This window comes from Ailuropoda melanoleuca, chromosome 7 (assembly GCF_002007445.2).
Source record: "Ailuropoda melanoleuca isolate Jingjing chromosome 7, ASM200744v2, whole genome shotgun sequence".
Classification (NCBI taxonomy): Eukaryota; Metazoa; Chordata; class Mammalia; order Carnivora; family Ursidae; genus Ailuropoda; species Ailuropoda melanoleuca.
The window spans coordinates 51,009,753-51,034,089 of record NC_048224.1 but is presented as its reverse complement, the minus strand read 5'-3'; the positions used below and the strand labels follow the sequence as shown (position 1 = coordinate 51,034,089).

At 46.2% G+C, this 24,337-nt stretch overlaps 1 protein-coding gene across 12 annotated transcripts in view; it reads left to right on the top strand.

Annotated features, from left to right (window-relative positions):
- The window catches only part of MAPKAP1 (MAPK associated protein 1), a 240,187-nt gene extending 218,153 nt beyond the window's left edge, over positions 1-22,034 (top strand). For all 12 annotated transcript variants that reach the window (XM_034664521.1, XM_034664520.1, XM_019796487.2 and 9 more), the window contains 2 exons: positions 16,328-16,425; positions 21,516-22,034. In XM_034664521.1, the coding sequence (XP_034520412.1) occupies positions 16,328-16,425; positions 21,516-21,641 (224 nt within the window). In that variant the 3' untranslated portion in view covers positions 21,642-22,034. The remainder of the gene's footprint in view (positions 1-16,327; positions 16,426-21,515) is intronic.
- The last annotated feature ends 2,303 nt before the right edge of the window (positions 22,035-24,337 follow it).

Sequence of the window (24,337 nt, the reverse complement as noted above, 5' to 3'; positions counted from 1 at the left end):
CATGCACACACACGGATGTGACAGGCATTCCAGTTCCTAAAGGAGGAGATACCCAAGAATTTTGTCATATTCTTTAGATGTTCGTGAGAATGAAAGAGAAATGAGGATAATGTTAGCCACCCCTGGACGAAAGAGCTACAGCCCCTGGGTGAGTGGGTGGATGGCCACAGCCATACCACGTACTGTAGGCCCCAGTAAGTAAGGCACGTGCATTCATACTCACATGGGCCTGTACCCAGGAAGACCACAGCCCATCCTTAGGCAATGATGATTCCCAGGAGGTCAGGGTACTCCAGACATCAGGTGGACAAGCTATGTTGTGCTTTTATTCTCTGACAAGGACTTATTTCATAAGTTCCAGATCAAATACGGTAAGTACTGCTAGATTACAGAACACAATGGACTCTAACATATTAAATGCCCCAGTTATTGAATTGCCTTTTCATAAGAGTACTCTGGAGCACAATCAGGAGCAGGCAGTGCCTCATCCTTTTAACAGATATGTTTCCTAGCCCTATTAAAAGGGGTCTTCATCTATCCTGTCAAAGGGAGTCTGCTGGGGTTTTTTAGTTTAATTACACTATCCAATTAAAACTCCTTGCTGCATTTGGATGCGCCTCTCCTTGGGCCTGAGTGGATATGACATTTACAAGGCTCGCCTTTCAAGCAGACAATAGTGTGATTGATGAGGTGCACGTTCAGTGGAGGAGGCGAGTGCCTGTGGAAGTGCTGCTTAGTGCATTTTGATTTATTTATCATATCCTTCCAAAACAAGGGAGCTGCCAGGGAGATGGGTTTGGGCAACCAGGGGGACCACCTCGATTTTTCCAAGTGTGTGGGAGGAAAAGACCTGGAGTGTGCCACAGAATAAAGGTGGGGAAAAACTCTAAGCTTGGGGCCAGCGTGCATCATCTGCCAGGCTGTATTCTTAGGTTCTCTGACCCAGTTTGGTTTCCAGTAACCTCAGGCTGTGATCTGCTGTTAAATAGGCCATTGCTGTATTTCAGGGAACACTTCTCTGGGGCTGGATAACATTGGTCAGGCCCCTGAGAACTCAGCCAGTGGGAACCAACCCAGCATGTGTGCCATTGACCTGGTCATTATTAACTGACACCTGATGTTTGCACTAGGCATGCCTATTTATGCTCCCAGCTGCATCCTTTAGAAATCCAGGAGCTTCTGTCCAGGAGCTACAGTCAGTGCTCGATGACTCTCTAACTCTGCCTGAGCACCTGAAGCATTTAAAAGTTGCTTCTAGAATTTGGAATTAGCCAAGAGCAAGTGTGATTGTTCAACAAAGAGATATGGAGGTACAATGGAGAACTTCTCAAGGTTGTAGTGAAAAGGCAAACCCAACATCTTGTTCTTAACCTACTGTTGCTGTTTGCCCTCAGCATATGATAGATGGGACCAGTGTGCTTGTCTCTGTAGTTCATGGAAAAGAGGTGCTTCGGTACAGAGTGTGGTCTCAGGAAGGTCAACTCTCTATGAATTTAGGAGGCAGGAGATTCTCCTCTGAGCCCCAGACAGATGATAAGAACAACACATCTCCCATATTCATTATCACATACTATAGTTGCTCATAGGAGGTGTTGGGGGGCATGTTTGCTAACTACATAACATGTAAAAATATCTATGTTTCTGAGGAAAATTGTCTGGTGCCGAGATTCTCAGTGGGTTTTCATTATCTTCTCTGTAAACCTTCTTCGTTTTTCCCTAGAACTTATGAATGAACAAAGAATATGTTTGTGTCAATTAGAATGTTGATATTTGTTAGAGTAGAAAACATTTTGAGGTATCAGCTTTTTTTCCTCCTGGAAAAAGCCCTTTTTTTTTTTTTTTTTTTTTTTTTGCTACTAAGCTTTCGCTTAATTGTTGACTTGGGCATTATAGACCTGTAATAACAAAACAGGTATAATGGAAAATTTGTATACATTTATATTTTCCCATATTTTGATTACCATTTCTTCAAAATTTTTCTTTCCTGATTTTAACATCAGAAGAGATCCTAATGGAGAAGAGGGTAAGACTGTTCCCTACTGAAAAACTGTGTGAAAGATTTCTCAGCTGGATAAATGATAGGAAAAATCTGTTTCCCTTGCCTCCTGCCAAGCTCCAAATTGTGTTTTCATAATAAATAAATGGGGTGCTTAGATTTTAAGTTCTTCTCACAGACATGGAAAAAGTAAGCCATCCTTTCATTAAAATCAAAGTGTGTATTGCTTACAAGATTCCCATAGGCAACTTCCAGGACAGGCTAACTGCTACCAGATTAGCCCTTCGATCATAAATGACTGGAAAACTGTACAAAATGTAAGAAACTGTTCTCAGACACTGGAAAACAGTCAGTACAGGACTGTGAGCCCTGAGAGAAGGGAAACAAATGAGGTGAGACTTACTATCACTTCAGCTTTCTTCAGGGTTTCCCAAGGAGAGTATAGCAGGCTCACCAAGCTCAGAAACAGAAATCAGAGTTGGAGGAGGCTGAAATTTACAATAAATTGTGAGAGGAGGGAGCCACACTGAGAAAAAGCTCCAGAAAGAAGCTCTCAAATCTTCCGTTGTATACTAAGCTGTGCATGCCTACAGTGGGACCTCACAAGTCTGGTCAAAGCACAGGTACTAGGGCGCTATACTCTGGAGTTCTGGCCAACCAGAAGGGAGCTTCCAGGGCATGTAGCAGTGACTCCACAAAGGCCATATCTTAGGAGTAAGGTTAAACTAGCCCTAGATTAATAACTGTTCCAATCCTTGCCTAATAAAGCTTTTTTTTTAAGTTTTTATTTTAATTCCAGTTGGTTAACATACAGTGTTACATTAGTTTCAGGTGTACAATATAGTGATTTCCCAATAGAGCTTTAAAAGGAGTCCTAAAAAGTGGTGCCTGGGGGGCTCAGTCAGTTAGGCGTCTGCCGTCAGCTCAGGTCATGATCCCAGGGTCTTGGGATCGAGCCCCGTGTCCAGCACCCTGCTCAGCAGAAAGTCTGCTTTTCCCTCTTCCTCTGACCCTCCCCACTGCTCGTGCTCTCACTCGTTCTCTCTCTCTCAAATGAATACGTAAAAAAATCTTAAAAAAAAAAAAAAAAGAGTTCTAAAAAGATCAAAATGATCCACAAGTAAATTAACTGGCTGTTGGAATAAAGCCCAATATTCTCTGAAGGATGATGACAGAATACAAACAACCCACAATGTAATGTTTATAGTGTCCAGCATTCAGTAAGAAATTACCAGATATGCAAAGAAGCAGGAAAATGTGTCCTGTAACTAGGGGAAAATTCAATCAAAAGAAATAGCCAGAAATGGTAGGGATCACAGAATTAGCAGGTAAGTACTTTTAAAATAGCTATTATAAATGTGTTTAAAGAGTTAAAGGAAAACAAGAACTCAAAAAGAAGAGAAATGGAAACTACTAAAAAAAGAACCAAAGGAAAACTCTAGAGCTGAGAAATACAATACCTGAATCAACACTGATGCGACCAGATTAGGAAATCACTTTAAAAGGTCAGTGTGTTAGATACCTATTACCATATAACAAATTGCCCCAAAACTTGGTGGCTTAAAACAATAGCATGTATTACCTCCCAGTGTTGTGGTCAGGAATCCAGCACAACTTAGCTGGGTGCTGAGGATCTCTCCCGAGGTTGCAGTCAGGGCTCAGTCTTCTCAAAGGTTCAGTTGGGGTAGGATCTGCTTCTAAGCTCCCCGAGTAGTTGACGGCAGAGTTCAGTTCTCTGTGAACACCTTCAGTTCCTTGCCACATAGTCCTCTCCATAGGTGAGCTCACGATATGGCAGCTGGCTTCAACAAAATAACCAAGAATAAAAAAGTACTAGCAAGGAACAAGCCACGGTCATTTGTAACCTAACCTTAGAAGTGGCTTAGAAATACACTTTTGCTGAATTTTATTCATCAGAAGTAAGTCACTAGGGGCACCTGGGTGGCTCAGTTGGTTAAGCATCTGCCTTTAGCTCAGGTCATGATCCCAGGGTCCTGGGATCAAGCCCCATGTCAGGCTCCCTGCTCAGTGAGGAGTCTGCTTCTCCCACACCCTCTGCCCCTCCCTGCCTGCTCAAGCTCACTCGCTCTCTCTCTCTCAAATAAATAAAATCTTAAAAAAAAAAAAAAAAAGTAAGTCACTAGGTCTAGCCCACACACAAGACAAGGAGATGACACAGGATATGAAAAGCAGGAGATGGGGTCATTGGGGCCACTTCAGAATCTGCCTATCACAATCAGTAAACTTTAAGATAGAATAATAAAACTATTCAGACTGAAGCACAGAGACAAAAAATTGATGAGAAGAACAGACTGTGGAATAATATCAAGTGTTCTAACATACAGGTAACTTAAGTCTCAGGGATGGAGGAGAAAACTCTTCCAGATTTGATTTAAAATACCAATCCACCAATTTTGGAAGACCAGTGAAGGCCAAACAGGATAAATACTAAGAAAACCACATCAAGGCACATCATAATGAAATTGCTAAAAACCAGTGATAAAGAGAAAATCTTAAGAACAGCCAGAGAGGGGCACCTGGTGGCTCAGTTGCTTTAGCGTCTGACCTTAATTTCTGTTCAGGTCATGATCTCGAGGTTGTGGGATTGAGCCCTGCATCTGGCTCCAAGCTCCTTGAGGCATCTGCTTGAGATTCTCTCTCTCCCACTGCCCCTCCCCCTGTTTGTGCTCACTGTCTCTCTTTGTCTCTCTCAAATAAATAAATAAATCTTTAAAAAGGGAAAGTGGGGGCACCTGCGTGGCTCAATCAGTTAAGCATCTGCCTTCAGCTCAAGTTATGATCTCAGGGTCCTGGGATCGAGCCCCATATCAGGCTCCTGGCTTCGCAGGGAGTCTGCTTCTCCCTCTGCCCCTCCCCCCACTCATTCTCTCTTGCACTCTCTGTCAAAAAAATAAAATCTTTAAAAAAGAAGAAGAAGAAGAACAGCCAGGGAAACCAAGATAAGAATGATTGCTGACTTCTCATCAGAAATAATGCGATCCAGAAGACAATGGAGCGACATCTCTTAAAGTGCTAAAAGAAAATCTGTCAATCTAGAATTCTATATTCCATGAAAATATCCTTCAGAAATGAAGGTGAAATAAAGACATTTTCAGACACTCAAAAGATGAAAGAATGTGTTGCCATTAAACCTTCACTATAAGAAAGGCTAAAGGCTGGAGGGGGGGAAATCCCAGATAGAAACCCAGATCTACCAAGGAGCACTCAAAATGTCATTATTAGCAACTGCAGAGAATGAACCAAGAAAAAGGAAATAAGAGAGGCCTCTGAGTGGGGATTGGCAAACTGTGGCCCAGAGGTAAATCTAGCCTACCGCCTGTGAGCCTTATAAGAATGGTTTTTACAGGTGAACATTTGCGATTGATTTGATGATAGGGAACACTAACCTTGAATTCCATTTAAGCAAAGTTATATACCACCTCGAAAAAATTCTGTCCTTCTCTTTAATAGACCTATATTACACCCGCCAAAAAATGCATTTAACTGTTATATTTCAAATTTTGGCAAAAAGAAATTTGGGCATTTTTTGCTCTCATAAATATCTATGAAATGTCCTTAATTTTGCTCTTGGCCTGCAAAGCCTAATATATTTACTGTCTGGTCCTTTCAGGAAAGGTTTGCTTGTCTTAGAGAGTGGAAGTGAAGAGACAAAGGAAACCTACCACGTACCAGTCAGTGTGCCACATGTTTATATGCACCATTTAATTTTTACAACAGCTCTGGTGAGGTTTTATATGCATTTATTACAGAATTCTAGAATTGTTGATTTTATCCTAGCAACAAGGCTATGCGGCCAAGGTTATTCCTATTTTAAAGTATTGAGGATACTGGGACTCAAAGAAGTTACATAACTTGTCCAAAGTTGAACAATGTGGGGCTTTAGGGGCACTGACCCCCATGTAGTCAAAAATCTATGTATAGCTTTTGACTCGCCCAAAACTTAACTAGTAGCCTATAGTTGACCAGAAGCCTTACTGATAACATAAACAGTGGATCAACACGTTTTGTGTGTCATATGTATTACTGTATTCTACAACAAAGTAAGCTAGAGAAAAGAAAATGATAAAATCATAAGAATTACTTGCGAAAATACATTTATAATACTCTACTGTGTTTGTTGATACCATAAGTTTATATGCCTACTGAAAAAACTCTAAGAATGAGTAAACGCTCACAGTTCAAACCCATGTTGTTCAATGGTCAACTGTATAAGTGGTAGGAGGTTTATATTCTCTCTGCCACTGACGTGAAGCCAAGGCACTTAAACTTCTGTGCTGCTTTGATGGAAGAGTATCCCTGGCCCCAACTCAGACTCTATAAAGTCTTCTTCTTCTTTTTTTTTTTAAAGATTTTATTTATTTGACAGAGAGAGACAGCCAGCGAGAGAGGGAACACAAGCAGGGGGAGTGGGAGAGGAAGAAGCAGGCTCCCAGCGGAGGAGCCTGATGTGAGGCTCGATCCCAGAACGCCAGGATCACGCCCTGAGCCGAAGGCAGACGCTTAACGACTGCGCTACCCAGGCGCCCCTAAAGTCTTCTTTTTTAACAAATTTCAACCATGCTTGATTACCTGGTTTTTCATCCTAAGGGATATTAAATGTGGAAAATTAGAAGAGGGAGAGAAAGAATGACAATAAAGACAATGAGAAGTGAAAACTTACAAGATTTGACCAAAACTGAAACAAAACAGGGGCACCTGGGTGGGTCAGTTGGTTAAGCGACTCCCTTCGGCTCAGGTCATGATCCTGGAGTCCCAGGATCAAGTCCCGCATCCAGCTCCCGGCTCAGCGGGGATCCTGCTTCTCCCTCTGACCTTTCCCCCTCTCATGCTCTCTCTCTCAAAAAAAACCAAAAAACCCTGAAACAAAAAACTATTAAAAAGCAATCCGAGAACTTAGTAAGAGTAGTATGGCAGCGTGTAACTATTTTGTGGCAGGACATAGAGCCTTTTGCAACCCTGAGGAAATTGTCATATTCCGTACCTATAAAGATGAACATAACACAGTAATTTTATTTTCCTTATACTCTAATTCAGGAGGAAATTTTGTAATACAAAATTTTAATGCTTAAAATTGAAAAAGGGTTTTTTTTTCCACAAAGCTCACACTAGCTGTCTGCTCTGAGGATTCTGGATAGATAGGGTTTCATGTGTTGTAATTTAGCCTCCCAAGGGTACTTGGAAATCCAAACTTTTTGTCACAAACTGGAAGAATGTCCATATACAAAACTTGTTTCTTGTCTCTCTCCCTCTAAAAGCTAAGGGTAAAACTCAACCAGTACTTGGTTACTGAATTGCCATATGATTTTGTTAGAACAATTTGCACATCAATCGGAGAACCAAAAGACTCCATAAACCATTATTTTTGTTTTTGTTTTTTTAAGATTTTATTTATTTATTTGACAGAGAGCTAGCAAGAGAGGGAGCACAGGCGAGGGAGTGGGAGAGGAAGAAGCAGACTCCCAGCAGAGCAGGGAGTCCGATGCGGGGCTCGATCCTAGGACCCTAGGATCGTGACCTGAGCCGAAGGCAGATGCCTAACAACTGAGCCACCCAGGCACCCCAGACCATTGTTCTTAATTCATTTCCTGAAGTACACATAAGCATTTCTGCTGCATATGGGAGTAGGATACTTATCTCAAGGAAAAGCACTCATATGGTTATTTGAGTTGCAAGCTGAACTAGCCATTTATCCATTTATTTCATGGAACACCACTTTTACTTGAAAAAAGCTAAGAAACCATGGTTTTTTCAATTTGAGTATTTAGCAGACATTTTCCTGAAAATGAAGGAGGGAAGCCCTTCACTTCAAGGAAAACAAGTGATAATATGTGATGCCAATGATGAAATTCAAGATTTCAGGTGACAGAATTTTGGAAAACTTGTATCTGTCGCTGGGCTTGATTTCTCATAGCTTAAAGACTTTTCTGATGAGGTCAGTAGTCATATTAATAAATGGGATTTCTTTTGTGATACTTCCTGCATAATGAAATGTGTCCACATTTGGAAGACTTGCATAACTCTGTGAACCAACATTTTCCAGACAACTGCATGATGTTACAAAATCCTTCAAGAGTAAAAGATTCGTTCAAAGTGCCAGAGCAAAAACAAGACAAAACAAAAACAAACCAAAAAAAAGTGCCAGACAGACCAATGGATTTTAATGTAATAGAATACAGCGAGTTTATTAATGTGGTTTTAGATTCCATATTGCAACTACTCTTTAGGAAACTACCATGTATCAAGCTTGACATAATGTCAAAGAAAAAGGAATATTTGCAAAGACAAATATTAAAATATGCCTCCCTTTTCCAAAAACATATCAATGTGAGGAGGGCTTTCTTTCATATGTTTCAGCCAAAATAGTGTATCATGATCAACAGACCAAATGCAGAAGCAGATAGGATAATCCAGATGTTTTCTGTTAATATTAAGGAGATTTCAAAAATGTAAAATAATTCCACTCATTAAACTTTTTGTTTGGGGAAATACCAGGGTTTTTCCATTTAAAAAAATACATTGTTTATATTAACTTGTAATGGGTTTATGGTTATTTTTAATGAATTAAATATTTTTTAAATTTCTCAGTTTTAATTTCTAATGCAATAAATATTGATATAATTCACACAAACAAAAGCTTTTTGGGCTACTCAGTAATGTTTGTGATGTAAAGCGATTCTGGTACCAAAGTTTGAGAACTGCTGATCGAGGGTCTTGAAAATCATCTTAAGAAATTTGGACTTTATTGTGAGGACAACAGGAAAAGAAGCCACACAGGGTTTTAGGGGAGTGACGTGACCAGATATGTGTTGCAAAAGGATGACTCCTGTGGGTAGGTATTTGGATCTGAAGAAGTCATGATCAAAAGTAGGAAAACCAGAGAGGAGACAGTAGATGGTCAGGACCTGGGAGAGGGCTGTGGCCACAGGATGGAAGGGAGCAGAAGATGAATATGTGAGAACTATTTAGGAGACTGGATGCCTGGAACAGCTTTTGATTTAAAGGGAAATGTTGACATCGATTCCAGACATGCTGCACTGTTAGCAGGTGAAGATGTCAGCGGTGCTCAGTAGCTGGCTCTGAAACTCTGGAGAGAGGTCCAGGCCCGATTTCTGCTTCAGGATCATCAACGTGAGTAGTAATTAAAACCTAAGGGGCAAACCTGGAAGAGAAGAAATGCAGAGTTAGAAGGAACAATGGTCAAGCACAGGACACTGGGAAGACTATCTTTTAAGGGACAGATGAAGGACAGGATCACAAAAGACATATGAGAAGCAGATTGGCTGGAGAAGTCTACTGAAGGATCAGGTAACTGTGGTTCAGTGGAAATCCAGGGAAGAGAGGAGCTCAGGGAGAAGTATCAAATACAGCTGAGAAGCCAAGCAAACTAAAAGCTGAGAAGTAGCTACTGGGTCTCTCAACATAAAGGTCGCAGTGACCTTAGCAAGAATGTTTTCAATAAATTAGAGGAAGGAGGGGAATCACATTGCCATGGGAGTTTTTATAATCAGAGAGCTTTAATTATGTTTATTGGAAGGAGCCAAAGAGAGAGGAGAAGGTGTGAAAGATGCAGGCAGAACGTAAGTAGGTCAGACTCGGCCCCTGCTCTAAAGGTCAAAGAGGTCATTACAGTTCCCCAGGCCTCTGCCACTGTAGGAGTGCTGGGGAACCGATGCCAGCCTTTGCCAGTTGAATTACATTGACCTGAAGCTCCTGCAGGCAGCGCGGAACTGCTGCTTAGAGTGGAGGCTGGATCCAGATGGGGTTTTCAGCCTGGAAACCAGAGAGTTCCAGCCCATCCTTTCCTCTAGGGTCTACAGAAAAGTACGGCTCTGTGTTCCCATTTGTTTCCCCAAGAATTCCAATAACAGCTTTCCACTTCCAGGCCAGAGGAACCAGAAGAGATCAGACGCTGGAAACCAGTTTTAAAATGTATCCATCCATAGCAGCTGTTAGAATTTATAAATGTTTGTTTTCCTTCTTTGTTTGAGTCCACAGTGGCAGGCAGAGTGACTTTTGGCTGAGATGCACTGATTTGCAAGGAGGCCTTTTGGAATTCTAAAGACAGCAAGGGGTTGAATAGAGTTTGAATCCTGTTTCTGCCACTTACATTCTTGGACAATACAAATTATAAATGCCTTAAAACACAGCTTCCTCAAAAACAACCCAATTCAAAAGTGGTCTAAGAACTCGAATAGACATTTCTCCAAAGAAGATGTACAAATGGCCAGTAAGCACATGAAAAGATGTTCAACATCATTAGTCATCTGGGAAATCAAAACCACACCAATATACTGCTTCATACCCATTAGGATGGCTGTTATTAAAGAAAAGAATAAATGTGATGATGATGTGGAGAATTTAGAACCCTTGTGGAATCCTGGTGGGAATGTGAAACAATGCGGCCAGTGCACAAAACAGTTTGGCTCATAAAATTACCATATGGTCGGTCAGTTCCACTTCTGGGTATATGCCCAGAAGAACGAAAAGCAGAGGCTCAAATAGTACTTACACACCAGTGTTCATGGTACCACTGTTTCCAAGAGCCAAAAGGTAGAAACAACTCAAATGTCCGTCCACCTCTGGGTGAATGGATCAACAAAATGTGGTAGATACATAAAATGAAATATTATTCAGCCTTGAACGAAATTCTGATATGTGGTACACAACATGGATGGACGTTGAAAACCATGCTAAATGAAATAAGCCAGACACAAATGGACAAATACCACTGGTATTTGTCACCTAGAATAGGCGAACTCATAGATATGGAAAGTAAAATAGAGGTTACCAGCAGCCGGGAGAAGGGAGAAAGGAACACTGCTATTTAGTAAGTAGAGTGTCATTGGGTGATGAAAAACTTTTGGAAACGGATGGTGATGGTGGTTGTAGAACATTGTAAACGCACTTTATACAATTTAAGTTTACACTTAAACTTAATGCCTGAATGGTAAACTTTACCACAATATAAAAAAAGAAGTGTATCCTTCTCAATAAAATTAGAGTTCTCTTCTTAAAAAAAAGTTTTAAAGGCATCCATGCCTGATATAAAGGAATTGAGAAGTAATCCAAATCCTCAAAGATGTTTTTCATAGCTTTATTGATAATACTGGCGATTTTATAAATATCCTAAATGCCCATGAGAGCATGAACCTTGGCACTCATCCACTTGTTACTTGTTGCAAAAGAACGCACCTTGAAAAACATGGTTGTAGAGACTATGTAGCAATATGGAAAGGGCTATGGTAAAATGTTAACTTAAAAAAAAAAAAACCCAAATTTTGGTGTGTGATCAGATTACAGCTATGTGAAAACAGACGTGTGGGAATGAATAGAAAAGAGATCCTGGAAATCATTGTGCCAGGTACTGGTATTCTGGGGGTAGAGTGTTCTCTACTTCTAAGTTTTTAGTAACTTTTTTTAAAAGTGGGGGGTTTTTTAGTTGAAAAGGAAAAAAGGAAACTTATTTTTGGTTTCCGTGGGGCATTTTAGACAAAGGCAGACGCAGGTCCATTTGAAAAGCGCAGCTCGACCAGTCATTGCCTACCACCGGCTGTGCTCCTTCAAATCGTAATCTCCGGTCCAGGTGCGGAGGAAATTTGGGAGCACTTCTAGCAGGCGGATGGAAGCTTCCACCCCTCTTTGCTTACGCTGGCCCGTCGTGTGACATCAGCAGCTTTTTCAGAATGATCTGTGGTCATTTCCCCCAAATGCTGTTGTTTCGGCATAGCTTCTTATTTAAGTTAAAATCCGTAACACAGGATGGAAATTAGGGCATGAGTTCCAGCGTCTCCACTTCTGACATTTGTGCTGCTGAGTAGTTTCTGTTCGGTGTTACATTCCATCTTCCCTGTTTTATTTTGGAAAAAAATACGTAATGTAAATCCATTTTTACATATCCAGATTTCCATTTCGTATTCAGAAGCAAATGTATAGTTATCGTGTCTGCCCTGAGCACGTGACCAGTGCTTAGATGCCCATTCTATGCCCCGTTATATTGCATTTTATTCCTGCAACGCTAAAAGCAAATATGCTCGAAGGCGGCTCAGGTCTTCAAAATCATGAGGATTTTCTGTTCAAATATCTGTTCCATCACGGTTGTAAGAATGATTGCCACCACCCATTGCGCCCCGCTATATCTGGGTGCCTCGTGAGACACCCAAGGGCAAACCTGGGCACCTGTGGCGACAGTGCCTTGTTCAGGTCCCACTGCGAGAACATAGCGGAGCTGAAATTTCATCCTCAGCCTAAGTCCACAGCTTACACTTTTCCCCTCTGCTTCCCAGGCCCTTGTCATGCCTTGGTTTCCAAATAGAATTTAATAATACAAGCAAAGTAATTCGGACTAATTGAAATATTAGATTTTGCATTTTCTTTTCAATCATACCGATACATACTTTTTTCTCAACTGACATTTTTACAAAGACACTTTGCCCCTATGGCATCCCCCTCCCCATGAAAACCGATGTTCTTTGAATTTTCAGGGACAACCTGCACAGCTCAGATTCCCTCTTAACATCCCAGGACAGATGCCCTGGTAGGTTGCAGCTGGGGAGGTCATTTGCCCCCTTTTCCTCCCTAACGTAAGGTGAGCCTGGAGGTGCCTAAGGCTGATAAAGTGTTTGGTAACAGAATTTCTTATTCTGTTTTTAGCCTGTTCAGTCGGTATTGAAATGCCAGTGATTCCTTCTTCCCTGCTTCCACCTCTGGGGGAAATTTACCACGTAGCATGTGTGACTCACGTTTATTGGTAGATTCATTTCCAGCGAGAGGTCAGCTAACTTGTTATATAGGTTTTGGACTGGGTGAAATTACGCAGGTGTGAATCCTGCTTATTAACTGTTACTCTGTCGTAAAACAATCCCCAAGTCTGGCCAATGTTATCTTCTCTACAGTTCTCAAGTCAGTCCCTTTCTCAGCCTCCTTTTTGCATCTGCCCAGCTCAAAACCTCATACACTCCTACCTGGGTGACTGTGGCAGCTGGTTTCCCTGCCTCCTGGCCCTGGGGAAGCAGGGAGAACCCCCAAAAGCACAGTTTGACCATTTACTTTACTGCTCAGCTTTACAACCCACAAGGGGCTCCCTCAGCTGGTGATGCTGGCATTCCCAGTTCTTTGTGCCCTGCCCCCTGCCTGCCGACTGCATGTGACTTGCTGGGATCTCCCCAGACACCTGCTGTTTCCTGCCCCTGGACATTTGTCCTGACCCTGCTGCATCCTTCTCCACCCCTACCCTTACCCGGCTCACTCCCCATCCTCCTTTAAGACTGCTCCAGTATCACCTCCTCCAAGAAACTCTGCTGACCCTTCCCTGCCTGGACCACCCCCGCCCCCGTGGTCTCCACGGCAGCGACCTGCTCTTAGCACCCTCTTGGCTCTCACTGTTCTTGACTCTGTTCATTCCTCTGGCCCTTGCCTAAGCCTGTGCTTCTGGCAGGGCCTGAACAGAGTAAAACTGCCCTTCTGGCCACCAAGCAGAAGGGATCCCTGGAGTGAGTGCAGAGTCCTCATAGCAAAAACTCTCCGTTGGTTTGAGTCGGCCCCATGTCCCATGGCTCTGGTATGGGTGAAACCATGCCCGCTGATTTCACCAGAGCTATCCCTCGAAACTTCTGCCACAGTGTATGAAAGGGCTATATGCTGTCACTGTCTCACCACACCTTATCCCAGTTACTGACATCTGTGGCTCTGTAATAATCACAAAAGGGCTGCTTCGCTGAAATTAAAATACAGGTCCTCCAGATAACATTCTCAGTGTTCTCGTCTCTCTGTGACGCAAATGCTTTCCCTGGAAAAGACAAATCAGAGGCTTCAGAGAGATGGTAAGTGGTGGACTCTTCATCATCCTTTCACTCTTCCTTGGGGCTCTGGAATGAGCACCAGGGACAGGCAAGGAACACACGCAGCAAAATGCAGATGTTAGTATGCTTGTGCTCACCTGGCAGCCTTTCAGGAGACTTGACTTGGGATGTTTTCTTTTTGTTTTTCATGTGACTCTGGTGCAGATGAGCTGCAGACCTCCCCTCTATAAGCCCGCGGTCGGTATATTCCACAGGCAGTGTGATCCCAAGAGGACAGGTGTCAGGGTTTCCAGAGGCTCCCCAGGCCAGTGCAGACTGCATATCACATATGCTACGTATAGGTTTGGCTCGACCTAAAGAGTGCAGAAAAGATTTTTAGTAGCATCTCAGTTGTTTGGGCAAAACATGGTCTAACATCTTGAGGTTTGGTTTGGTTTTGTCAGTGACGAGTGGGAGCAGGTGGCCTAGACAGTCCATGAGATCCCTTATCAGAGTGGTCAGTGAACCCTGAAGCTTCAGGTCTACGGGGCTCGCTGAGACCTTCTGGTCCTTTTTAGCCCCGGGATCTGGTGTCTGTGTCTGCCATGGGCAGGTGTCAGCAGTAAGGCCTCCTGGAGGGCAGGTCTCTGTTTGTCCTTCACTGCCCTGTGACCTTCATGGATGTCTCTGCTTGGTCACAGCATGGCCAACAGATAACCGCTTTGTTCTTCCACACAGTGATATCACCAACAAGACTCTACTCTTCCGAAATGGGTCCTGTGAAAATAAAGGAACACACACGCACATAAGGATCTGTGTATGTGAGATTCACTTTCTTATCAGAAGCAAGTAATTTACATATTAACAGGATGATTAGCTTCTGGCTAAGAATTCTAACATTTTAGTACCACGATTTAGAATCCGGCTAAATTTGTCAAGTGACTGAAAGTGAGGTTTTTCAGAAATTATTAGCTAATTTTTTCAATATAGAATTTATAGTAACAATTAGTATATCATAATGATGTTTCCAGGATAAAATACCAGCAGCTCAACTTTTCTGGCCACAAATGTACAACATATATCAGTTTATTTTTGGAGATCTGAGGAATTAGCTACTGTAAATAAAGTCCCCAAGAAGATTTCTCCGGGAAAGAGGTGAACTTACAGTAATATGGGTGATATATTATTAATTAATAACTATGACCAGTGCGACTTCAATTAAAAGGAAAACAGATGAGAAGGCCTATTAGAAAGGATATGCTTAATCTCACCAGCCCTGAGGTCTGCAGAGCAGACTCGGGAAGGTTGTTTCTGAGGCTGTCTGCGGGAGGGTGTCAGCAGCTGCTCCCGAGTCTGGGAACTTTGCTGAGCACTGACTACATGTCTCTCGGAAGCATTGCTCATTTGGTTGCCGGTAATGGAAACCAACTTCAAAATAGCTTAAGGAGAAAGAAGACTTTCTTGGAGGGCCACAGGGTGTCCCATAACTCGAGGGCAGCACGTACTGGTGGGTCAGGGAGGGCTTCACTTGGGACTGAGACAGGCTGGCATCCATATCTGTTTAGAAGAGGGAATCTGATTGGCATGTCTGGCCCAAAGGACCTACACGTGGCACCTGTCTGCAGGTGTTGTGACATAGTAAGCAGGTTTCTTTGACAGGCCACATATGGTGTGGGAGGCCTCCTGAGAAGGGCGCCTAGAAGCATAGCTATGAAGACTTGCCCAAGGAGGTAGCAGGTGAGCTGAGGCACCCAAGATCGGCAGCCCTTTTCCAGACAGGTCAATGAGAGAGGACGTGTCAGGCCGAGGCTGGTGGGGGTGTGCAGTACCATGGGCCGGTCTGCGCATGGGAGTGAGATGAAGTGAGAGGGGCTGGGCCAGAAGCGGTCCCAGAAATGACAAGGTTACTCTGAAGGTGGTGGGAAAGGGGCCTGAAATAATTTGGTTCTGGGAGAGATGTGTGTGTTCAGAGATCTGACCCCCTGAGGTCGGACAGCCGTGTGAGGTGCCATCCTTCTAGGGTAGAAATGACGGGAGGCCCAGGAGCAGCTTCCAGGCAGGGTCACAAGACCAGGACTCCACTAGCCCGCAGTCACCAGGACCATGGAGAAGCCCCGTGATAGCATTACCAGCAGCCTTTGTCCTTCCTGTTGCTCATTTATTTGCCTTTAAGCACAGTTATTTTATTTTTAGAGTAATAATATGGAGTTAATGGCCTTCTACCTTAAAAATACCACCTTTTCCATGTACTCGTTGTATAGAAGTCGTTCGGTAAAGCCTTCCTAATGTGGCGTTGCCCTGAACACACTCAGTGGAATGGGAGCTAACTAGCCATTTGATTTTTTTTCCCCCACTGTCCTTTTTCTCCCTGGCCTGTGATGAGAAAAATGAACTGCCGCCGGGAACAGTCGGCCTCACCGCCTCCACTTGCTCTCACTTGAACTGGAATGCCAAGGGGAGAACATGTGGGGGCCTCCCCAAGGGGAACTCACCAGAACCCCCTCAACACTGCCTTTTCTCTGTCTCTCTCCAGGTCACGCAATATTTAAACTCACATATCTAAGCAATCACGACTATAAACACCTCTACTTTGAATCTGACGCTGCTACTGTCAACGAAATCGTGCTCAAGGTGAGTGCTCCTCCTCGGGCCAGGCCCCAGAGTCTCGGGCTGGCAGCAGCCGCCTCCTCCCGGCACTGGACAAGGCTCCTGGGCCCGGTTTGCAGAGCAGGAGCTGCCTTCTGGTCACCCAGGTGGGGAGCACCCATACCCAGGGCCACACCACAGGTCAGCTGCCCTTCTCCTGATTCAGCCAAACCAGGACCCCCTTCAGCTTCCTCCCATTCATTGTCGGGAGCTCCTCGAGGCCCCTGGAATGGACTCAGAGGAAATTGTTGTTATTGGGTAAAGACACTTAATGGATTCAGGATCATTTTAGCAACCTGTTCTACACGTGTTCATCTTTATGCTACAGTGGTATGTTACCATATCTCAGCAGTGCTCACTGAGCACCTTCTCTGTGCCAGCCTAGTCCCTGGGATGTTGCAGGGACAGACCCAGACCCTGCCGCCAGAAAGCTCTGCCTCTGTCAGAGGAGACAGACATGAAACGTTAAAATACAAGGAGATTGTTAAACAGTCACAGAGGTGCCACGTGGATGTGGAAAAGGTAAACTGACAGAGGGGGAGGCGGGGCGAGGTGCAGGGAGAGCTGAACCCTGAAGGATGGATGAAAAAGCACAGGTTTTACCAGGTGAGGAGAGAGAAAAAGCATCTTGGACGGAGGGGCAGGGCAAGCACAAGAGGCCAGGGGCTGTACCCAGGCCTGTGTGGCTGGAGCAGAGCAGGCGGAAAGGCCGGCTCACCCAGAACCTTGCAAAGTGGGGACAGGCTGAGAAAAGCTCCCCTGGGGCCTTGCCGGTTTGCGGGGCTGGGGTGGAGCCCGGGACGGTGCGTCCCTGAGAAGCTCCCGGGTGCCGCCCAGGCTGCCGGTCCGTGCACCACACTCGGAGTTGCCCTGCACTGGTGGTGTTCAGGCTCTTCCAAACCGAGAACCCTTCCCTCAGGCGGAGTCTCACACAGAACAGGTAGAAACGGCCGAGTTGCTTGCTTTGACAGAGTGGCATTTACAGGCCAAGGGGCCTTCCCCACCGGTAGCCGTGTGACTCTGGCTCGTCACATCACCTCAGAGCCTCAGTGTCTCTGCCTGTAAAGTGGAGATCGTAGCAGGTGCACTGCCCCACCCCAGCAAAGGCTGCTAGAACACAGCTCAAATGAGGTAGGGTAAACCCACATAGATGAGTGTTCATTCTCCTCATGAGAGTAAAAGCCAGCAAGTAATAATAATGGAAGGAGCTAAGCTGGGGGCACCTGGGCGGCCCAGTTGGTTAAGCGTCCAACTCTTGACCAGCTCAGGTCATGGTCTCAGGGTCCTGAGATTGAGCCCCACATTGGGCTCCCTGCTCAGTGGGGAGTCTGCTTAGGATTCTCTTTCTCCCTCTCTGTCTGCCCCTCCCCCTGCTCATGCTCTCTCTTCAGCTTTCTCTAAAATAAATAAAGTAGCTAAGCTGTACTGAGGGATTGCAGAGTACAGGACCTGAGCTGAGCACTTCATACCCTCTTCCACAGAACCTTCGTGGTTCTGCGAGGCAGTAATGGAAAATTGTTCCCATTTCCTAGATGAAAACTAGCTCAGAAACAAAGAAACTTAGCTAGGACCATGACTGGCAGAACTGGACCTGACCCCAGGTTTGGCAGCTTCTAGAATGTGTGCTCCTAACACCCTGGATATGTGTACCCTTGAGGAGTTGAAGGAGAGGTTTCAACCAAATGACATTATTTTGCAGAGACATTTGGAGGCCAAGTCCTCATGGCTACAAAAGATTTTCAAATGTAGTAGATGAAAATGAAAAGGATAAAACTGCTGGGGGGACCAGGCGGTAGGGACACAGGGCCTGCCTGCAGTGCTTGAAACCAGCGAGCTAAGAGTTACTTGCCAGATTGTCACCAGACAGCACAGGGACTTGCTCAGTGTTCGGGGACCAGGTAAAGAAATATTCCATTACCCCATCAGGGGCTGGCCTTTTTTTTATAGCCAGCATTAAAATATTCAAGACTTGAGAAGGATTCTAGTAAAATTATAATCCTGTGTTTGACATCAAAATAATTTTCACAACAGCAGATTGATGACAGAAACACAGGTTTATGACTTCAGTATGAGGCTGTGAGAGAGCAAGTAGAGAGAAATCATTTTACAGGACCAAATGCTCCCTCGAAGCAGATGCTTTTCTGCTAAGTCCCGGAGGCCTGTCGCCTCCCCTGAAATGTCTGTTTTCATATGAAAATGTTTGTAGAAATATTGCATCACGCTCGAGACTCCAGGAGAGTCACAGCATGCCCAGGCCTGATTTACTTAGAGAGCTAATGGTCATGATCCTGATGGAAGATTAAATTTCACTTTTTCTGTCTCTGATTTTTATAGCAATTTACTTAGCCTTCTCTGCCATCCCCACAGTGTCTGAGCTTTGCACCAATACGAAGTGACTGAGGCCCCAGCCCTGTGTCCCAGAGTTCGCAGAAATGTTTCCACCAGAGGCTCTTCCAGGAGTCAGTCTTAGACTCAAATAATGCATGTGGCCGTTCTAGAATTCAGGAGTTTGACATAAAACGAGAGCTTTAGATGGAAATTAAAGAAGATAAGGGCCAGAAGCCGAGGTCCAAGAAACAGTTATGAACAGGCAACTCTCCATTGAGTGATTTTATCCCGTCATGTTTTTCCCCATATAGAAATATTAATGTCTCCCATTTATTGAACACCAACTGCATACAAGACATCTTATGTAACTGTTCAGTCTTCACTGTTGCCCTGCAGAGTGTAGACATTGTTATCCCCATTCTGTGGATGAGGAGACAGAGGCCCAAGGCCGTGGAATGTGCAAAGGCAGAGCCTCAGCTCCAACCCCAGCCCTGAGGAGTCCCTTCCACCCCGAGCCACCATCGAGCTAAGCCATGTGTGGTCCCTAATTCTGCAGGCTTCGAGATGAATCTCAGAGGAATCATTGGTCTCTTCAAATTGGGTTCTTCTTGTGATCGAGTGATGGAGGCTGTGGCTTTATTGACCATGAAAACTCCCTATATTTTTATGCCTTAAGCTGTAAAATGCATTGAAAGTGAAACACTCTGTAGTGCATAAAATTGTGCAAGTTTTAAGCCACAGCATATTAACCAGCTAATGGCAGACCAAAGGGCGTTTTTATCTTTTGATTATTACATTAATCTTCCATTAAAATTATCTATGTGATTATCACAAAGCACTGAAGATAATAAATTTAGGAGATAGTTGGCTAGTTAAGGATCATTTTTAAATGCTTTCGTCAAGTTATATGTGCCAAAAATACACTGAAAACACTAGGATGGCTGAGTGTGCAAACAATATAATCCAGAGATTGCTCTTATTAAGAATGATAAAACCTCTCATTTCCATACATTGTCTGTAGTGTCCCAGATCGTCAGCCCGGCCCCGCGGTCCTCATGATTTATTGCTCTCAGCTGGTAACTCGGCGAGGCAGTGGGCCAAGCACGTCAGGCCTTCTGTACTCACACGCCAGCCTGTAACGCTTGCTGCTGGTGACTATCAGAGCAGAAAGTTTGAGGGGACACAGCGTTGGAGCCTCAGCCCATGGGAGGCACGCCATCCCGCCTGCCTCGCCCGCACAACCTCAGCTGCGTTCTCAGAGGCAGCGGGGGCCGCTCCCACTCAGGGCGTGGGCCACGTGGCCCTCCAAGGAGAATCAGCAGAGGGGCTGGCGGGTCTCTGTAGCCAAAACTATTCAGGTTGCTGGTCATAACTTACAGATATTTGAGAGCGAAGAGAAAAAGTGTTTGCTACGAAAAGCCCCAGCCAGAGGCTGGCAGGGACAGAGGGAGGAGCGGTATCTGAGGGGGCAAGGAGGTGGGAGCACTTCTGGGGAGGCCAGGGGGCTGGGGAGCTGCAAGTCTGCCAATCAAGGGGGATTCTGGCCCAGACACTTACTAGCTCTGTGGCCTTGAGTAAAGACATTACCATTCTGTGCCTTGATTTTCTCATCTGTACAATGGGATGATAGTGGCATCTGTCTCACGAGGCTGTTGTGAGGGTTACATGAGTTCGTCCTTGAAAAGCACTCCAGCAGCACTGCTGCCGCCATGCCGTCCGACCAGGGTTCAGCTTCTGCACTGGGGCTCAGGTCCGATCCCAGCACCACTGCCCTCCCCTGGCTCTGCCCGCCCATGCTGCCTTCCACTGCCGTGCTGGAATGCGTGCTGGTTCTCCCCTGCCCCTGCCACATCCTGAGCTCCTATTTATCTCTCAAAACCCAGCTCGCTTATTCCTCTGCAAGATCTCCCTGCCCCACAGGACATCCTTGATCATTACCCCCTCCTTTCCTGCTTCTTCTATCTCTGGTGTCACACATGTCGTGCTGTTGGATGCTCACTAGGCAGTGAACTCCTCGGAGCAGGGTCCAAGTCCTACTTTTCCCTCTGTTTCTCGAACCAAGCCTGGAGCCGGGCTCAGACATGGCAGGTGCTAAGACAGTGACCGCGTGCAGCTGCTGCCCGGGGGCGGCCCGACTGTGCACTCTTCACACGGGACTTCCACAGCTCCTCTCCCGGCTTTGACCCTGACCTCTGGGTGATCCTGGTCAGTTCGGCCCTCTTCCCCAAGCCTTACTCCTTTCTATCGAACGCGCCCCGGCTGGCAGGGTGCTCGTGGGCAGCAGAGGAAACCCCGTAGCTGGAAGCTCTGTACCTACCAGGGGGAGGCTGAAAACAGCCTGGCTTCAGTTGGTTTTCATCCCTGCAGCATTCTCGTCTTTCAGACGAGGGACAGGGGGCTCAGGGGTTGTGTGCAGGCCCAGGCTCGCACAGCAGGTGAGGACCAGAACCAGGAAGCCTGGCGCACAGCCTTCTGGGGGGCAGCACATGCTGAGGAGGGTTGTGGAATCAGGAAGTCCTCCCTCCGCCCCACAGGACTGAAAGGCCGGGTCCTCTCCGGGCCTCCGTGCTCCCGCCAGAAAGTAGTCTCTGTCCCCGCCTGTCGGGTTGCTGTGATGACTCGGCCCCACGCACAAGAGAGCACCTGGCCCTGGGGCTCCCAGCCCGGCTCAGGGCCCTTCCCTGCTTTGCCCTGAGCGAGCAGAGAGTGGCTGCCGAGTGACCGGGCTGTGTCCTCTTGCTTTCTAGGTTAACTACATCCTGGAATCACGAGCAAGCACTGCCCGGGCTGACTATTTTGCTCAAAAACAAAGAAAACTGAACAGACGTACAAGCTTCAGCTTCCAGAAAGAGAAGAAATCAGGGCAGCAATGACACTGGCCTCCAGCCCCAATCTGTCACCATAGCTCAGAGCCTGCCTGCGAGGGCCAGGTGGCCCTAAAGCCCACCCCGCGTCCTGCAGTCCCCAGGGGCAGGCCAGTCCCTGCCCCACAGGCACAAGGCTGGGGGGCTTTTGGGAGGAATGGAGCTGGGGACGTCTCCACGGGACTGAAGGCCGAGTGGCAGTGGCTTTGATGAGCAGTGCCAGGGGGCCTGACGACACAGACAACACGGCCAGCCATCTTCACTGCCCGACGGCCCTGCCTGAGGATGTACATAGCCATGCCCAGACATTTCCTTGCAACTTGATCAAATTTCTTAAACGAAGAACAAAAATGTACATTTCTTTTTTTTTTTCCTTTTAATAAACAGGCGTACTCTTTATCATGGTTGGTATGACGGGCCGTTCTTTGGGGCAGAGGATTGATCATGTCATTCTCTTTAAAACCTGTTCCCATATTGAACAGGCAGATTGGAAAAGCTATGGCTCGATTTCTCAGAAGAAATGTTTAGGGCTTAGTCAATAGTTTTAACTATGCCATTTGTTTAAATGAGTGCATTGCTCTGAGGATAGCATCTTACTAAAGTTAGGATGGGGGGGCCTAGTGGTGTGTGTCCCAGTTTTCCCCTTCAGAAACCACCTCTCCTCAGCTGGTCCTGGAGCCTATTGGTTTCAGAGACGCAGGACTGCAGGTCAAGCACGGGGCGCCGGGAGAGTGGGGTGACGGCTGGTCTTCAGGTCACACTGAGCTCCCGGGCGGAAGTGAGCTTTTCCATTTCTTAAATAGCAGGTATCTTTCAGCCAGTCATTAGACCTGCATGTGTAGTTTTCCTGGAATTGGAAGAGTCTCTGCTCCACTGACTCAGAAGGGCCTCCGCTCCCCTTCTTCGTCTCCATGCAGTGCCTGCCTCCTTGTCTGAGCAGGCGGGAAGCTGCCATTTCTCCCTCTGTCGGGGGGATGGTGAGCAGAGGCGGCAGGGCAGAGGGGAGCTTGCTCCCGTGGGGTCCGACTGCTCGGGCGGGCGGGCAAGGGGTCGAGCACCCGCTGACACCACACCTCTGGCCACACCAGCTGCCTCTGCGGTCCTCACCAGCCTCTCCAGGGTCCCTCCCAGGGTGACATCCTTTCGCACTGTCCCCGGCCAGGGTCGAGGACCAGACGTTTCACCGAGGACCTGCATTTCAAATAATTTTTTTTAAGTTGTTGTATAGGAAGAGATGTGCCAAAAACTGCATCTCATAAGTCGAGTGTGTTTCTTTGCACTGGGGGCATTTTAATGAATTCCTCTTTCATTCTAATCTTTGTTCAGCCCACAGAAGCATCCTTTTCTAATGTCTTCCATTCCCACCCACCCCAGAAATGAAAGAAATATTATTTGTAGCTTGCTATCTGTATTTGAATTTTTAGCAATTTTATATTTAGATATCTTTGAAAAGTGTAAATGACTAATTTGGTCATTAAATCTTGTGACATATTCAATATTAAAATGATATTAAAATAAAAGTCATATAAATACCATCTTTTGTGTATTGCTTTGAATTCTTGAAGTCTCGAGTTACGTTATCCTGACTCGTGCCTCCACAGCAAACGACTCTGGGTAGTGGCATTTGCTGGCAGTTCTTGTAGTACCAAAGGTCCCTGAAATGCACCGTGGACGTCCTTAAATACTGCGCAAGACAGGATGACCCTCTTCACATCCCTCGAGTACAAAATCAACAGCGTCCTCGTGTGTGAAATACAGCGCGCCTGCGCTTTACCTGTCCACCTGAAGGAAGATTTACGCTGTAAAACCTCCCAGGTCAACCGAGTACCGAGACCACTGAATTTCAGTTTCTCCTCGGCCCCTCTCTCAGCCCCCTACCTGGATTTCAAGATAAAACCATGAGCTCCTCGAGGACAGACCAAGCAGGAGCTCAGCATGCCCGAGGCGCACGGTGACCCTCCAGGCCCCACGGCGGCTCTCCAGCAGCATCTCCCACCCCGACGAGCTATCACCGACAGGGCTTTGCCGCAGGCGGGCCTGGCACCTGCGCAGTGGTCCCTGGAGCCGCCGGGAGGCGCCCCCCATGGTCTGAGGGCCAACAGCTCTCCAGGCCGGCTTTGTGCTGGCCCCTTACAAATCTGCAGGAGCCCGTGTAACTCCCCCAGCCAGCGGGGGACAGGTCCCATCATTGCCTCCGTTCCAGCGCTGAGGACTTGGGGCTTGGGAGGGTCTCACTGCGACTCTGACCCCACAGCCCTGCTCGTCTCCACTGGGCTCTGCCCTCCACGGCTCTGGACTTCGTGGCGCTGAGGCGGGCACTGCCTCCGTGGGGCCTCCGTTTCCTCCTCTGGAAATAAAGGTGCTGGAGTAGGGGGACCTCTGCAGACCTTTCTAGAGAATGTCTTAAATGTCTCCATCACAGTGAACCCAGCCGTCCTTCTGGTGGTGTCTGTGTGCCAAGACTTGCAGGGCCGTCTCTGCTTCCGAGCGAGAATTCTACGAAATACTGTGAGGCCACTTAGTCCGTCCTCCCCTCTTGGGGCAGCAAGTGCGTGTTCCCTCCCGGTCTTGGAGCCTCTGCTTGCACACCTCTAGCAACAGGGCACTCACTGCCATTCGGCTCAGTGCTTTTCCTTGTTGGCCCATTTGGTCACCCTAGGCCACCTTCACTGATGGCCCATCAGAACCCACCCAACACGCCTCAG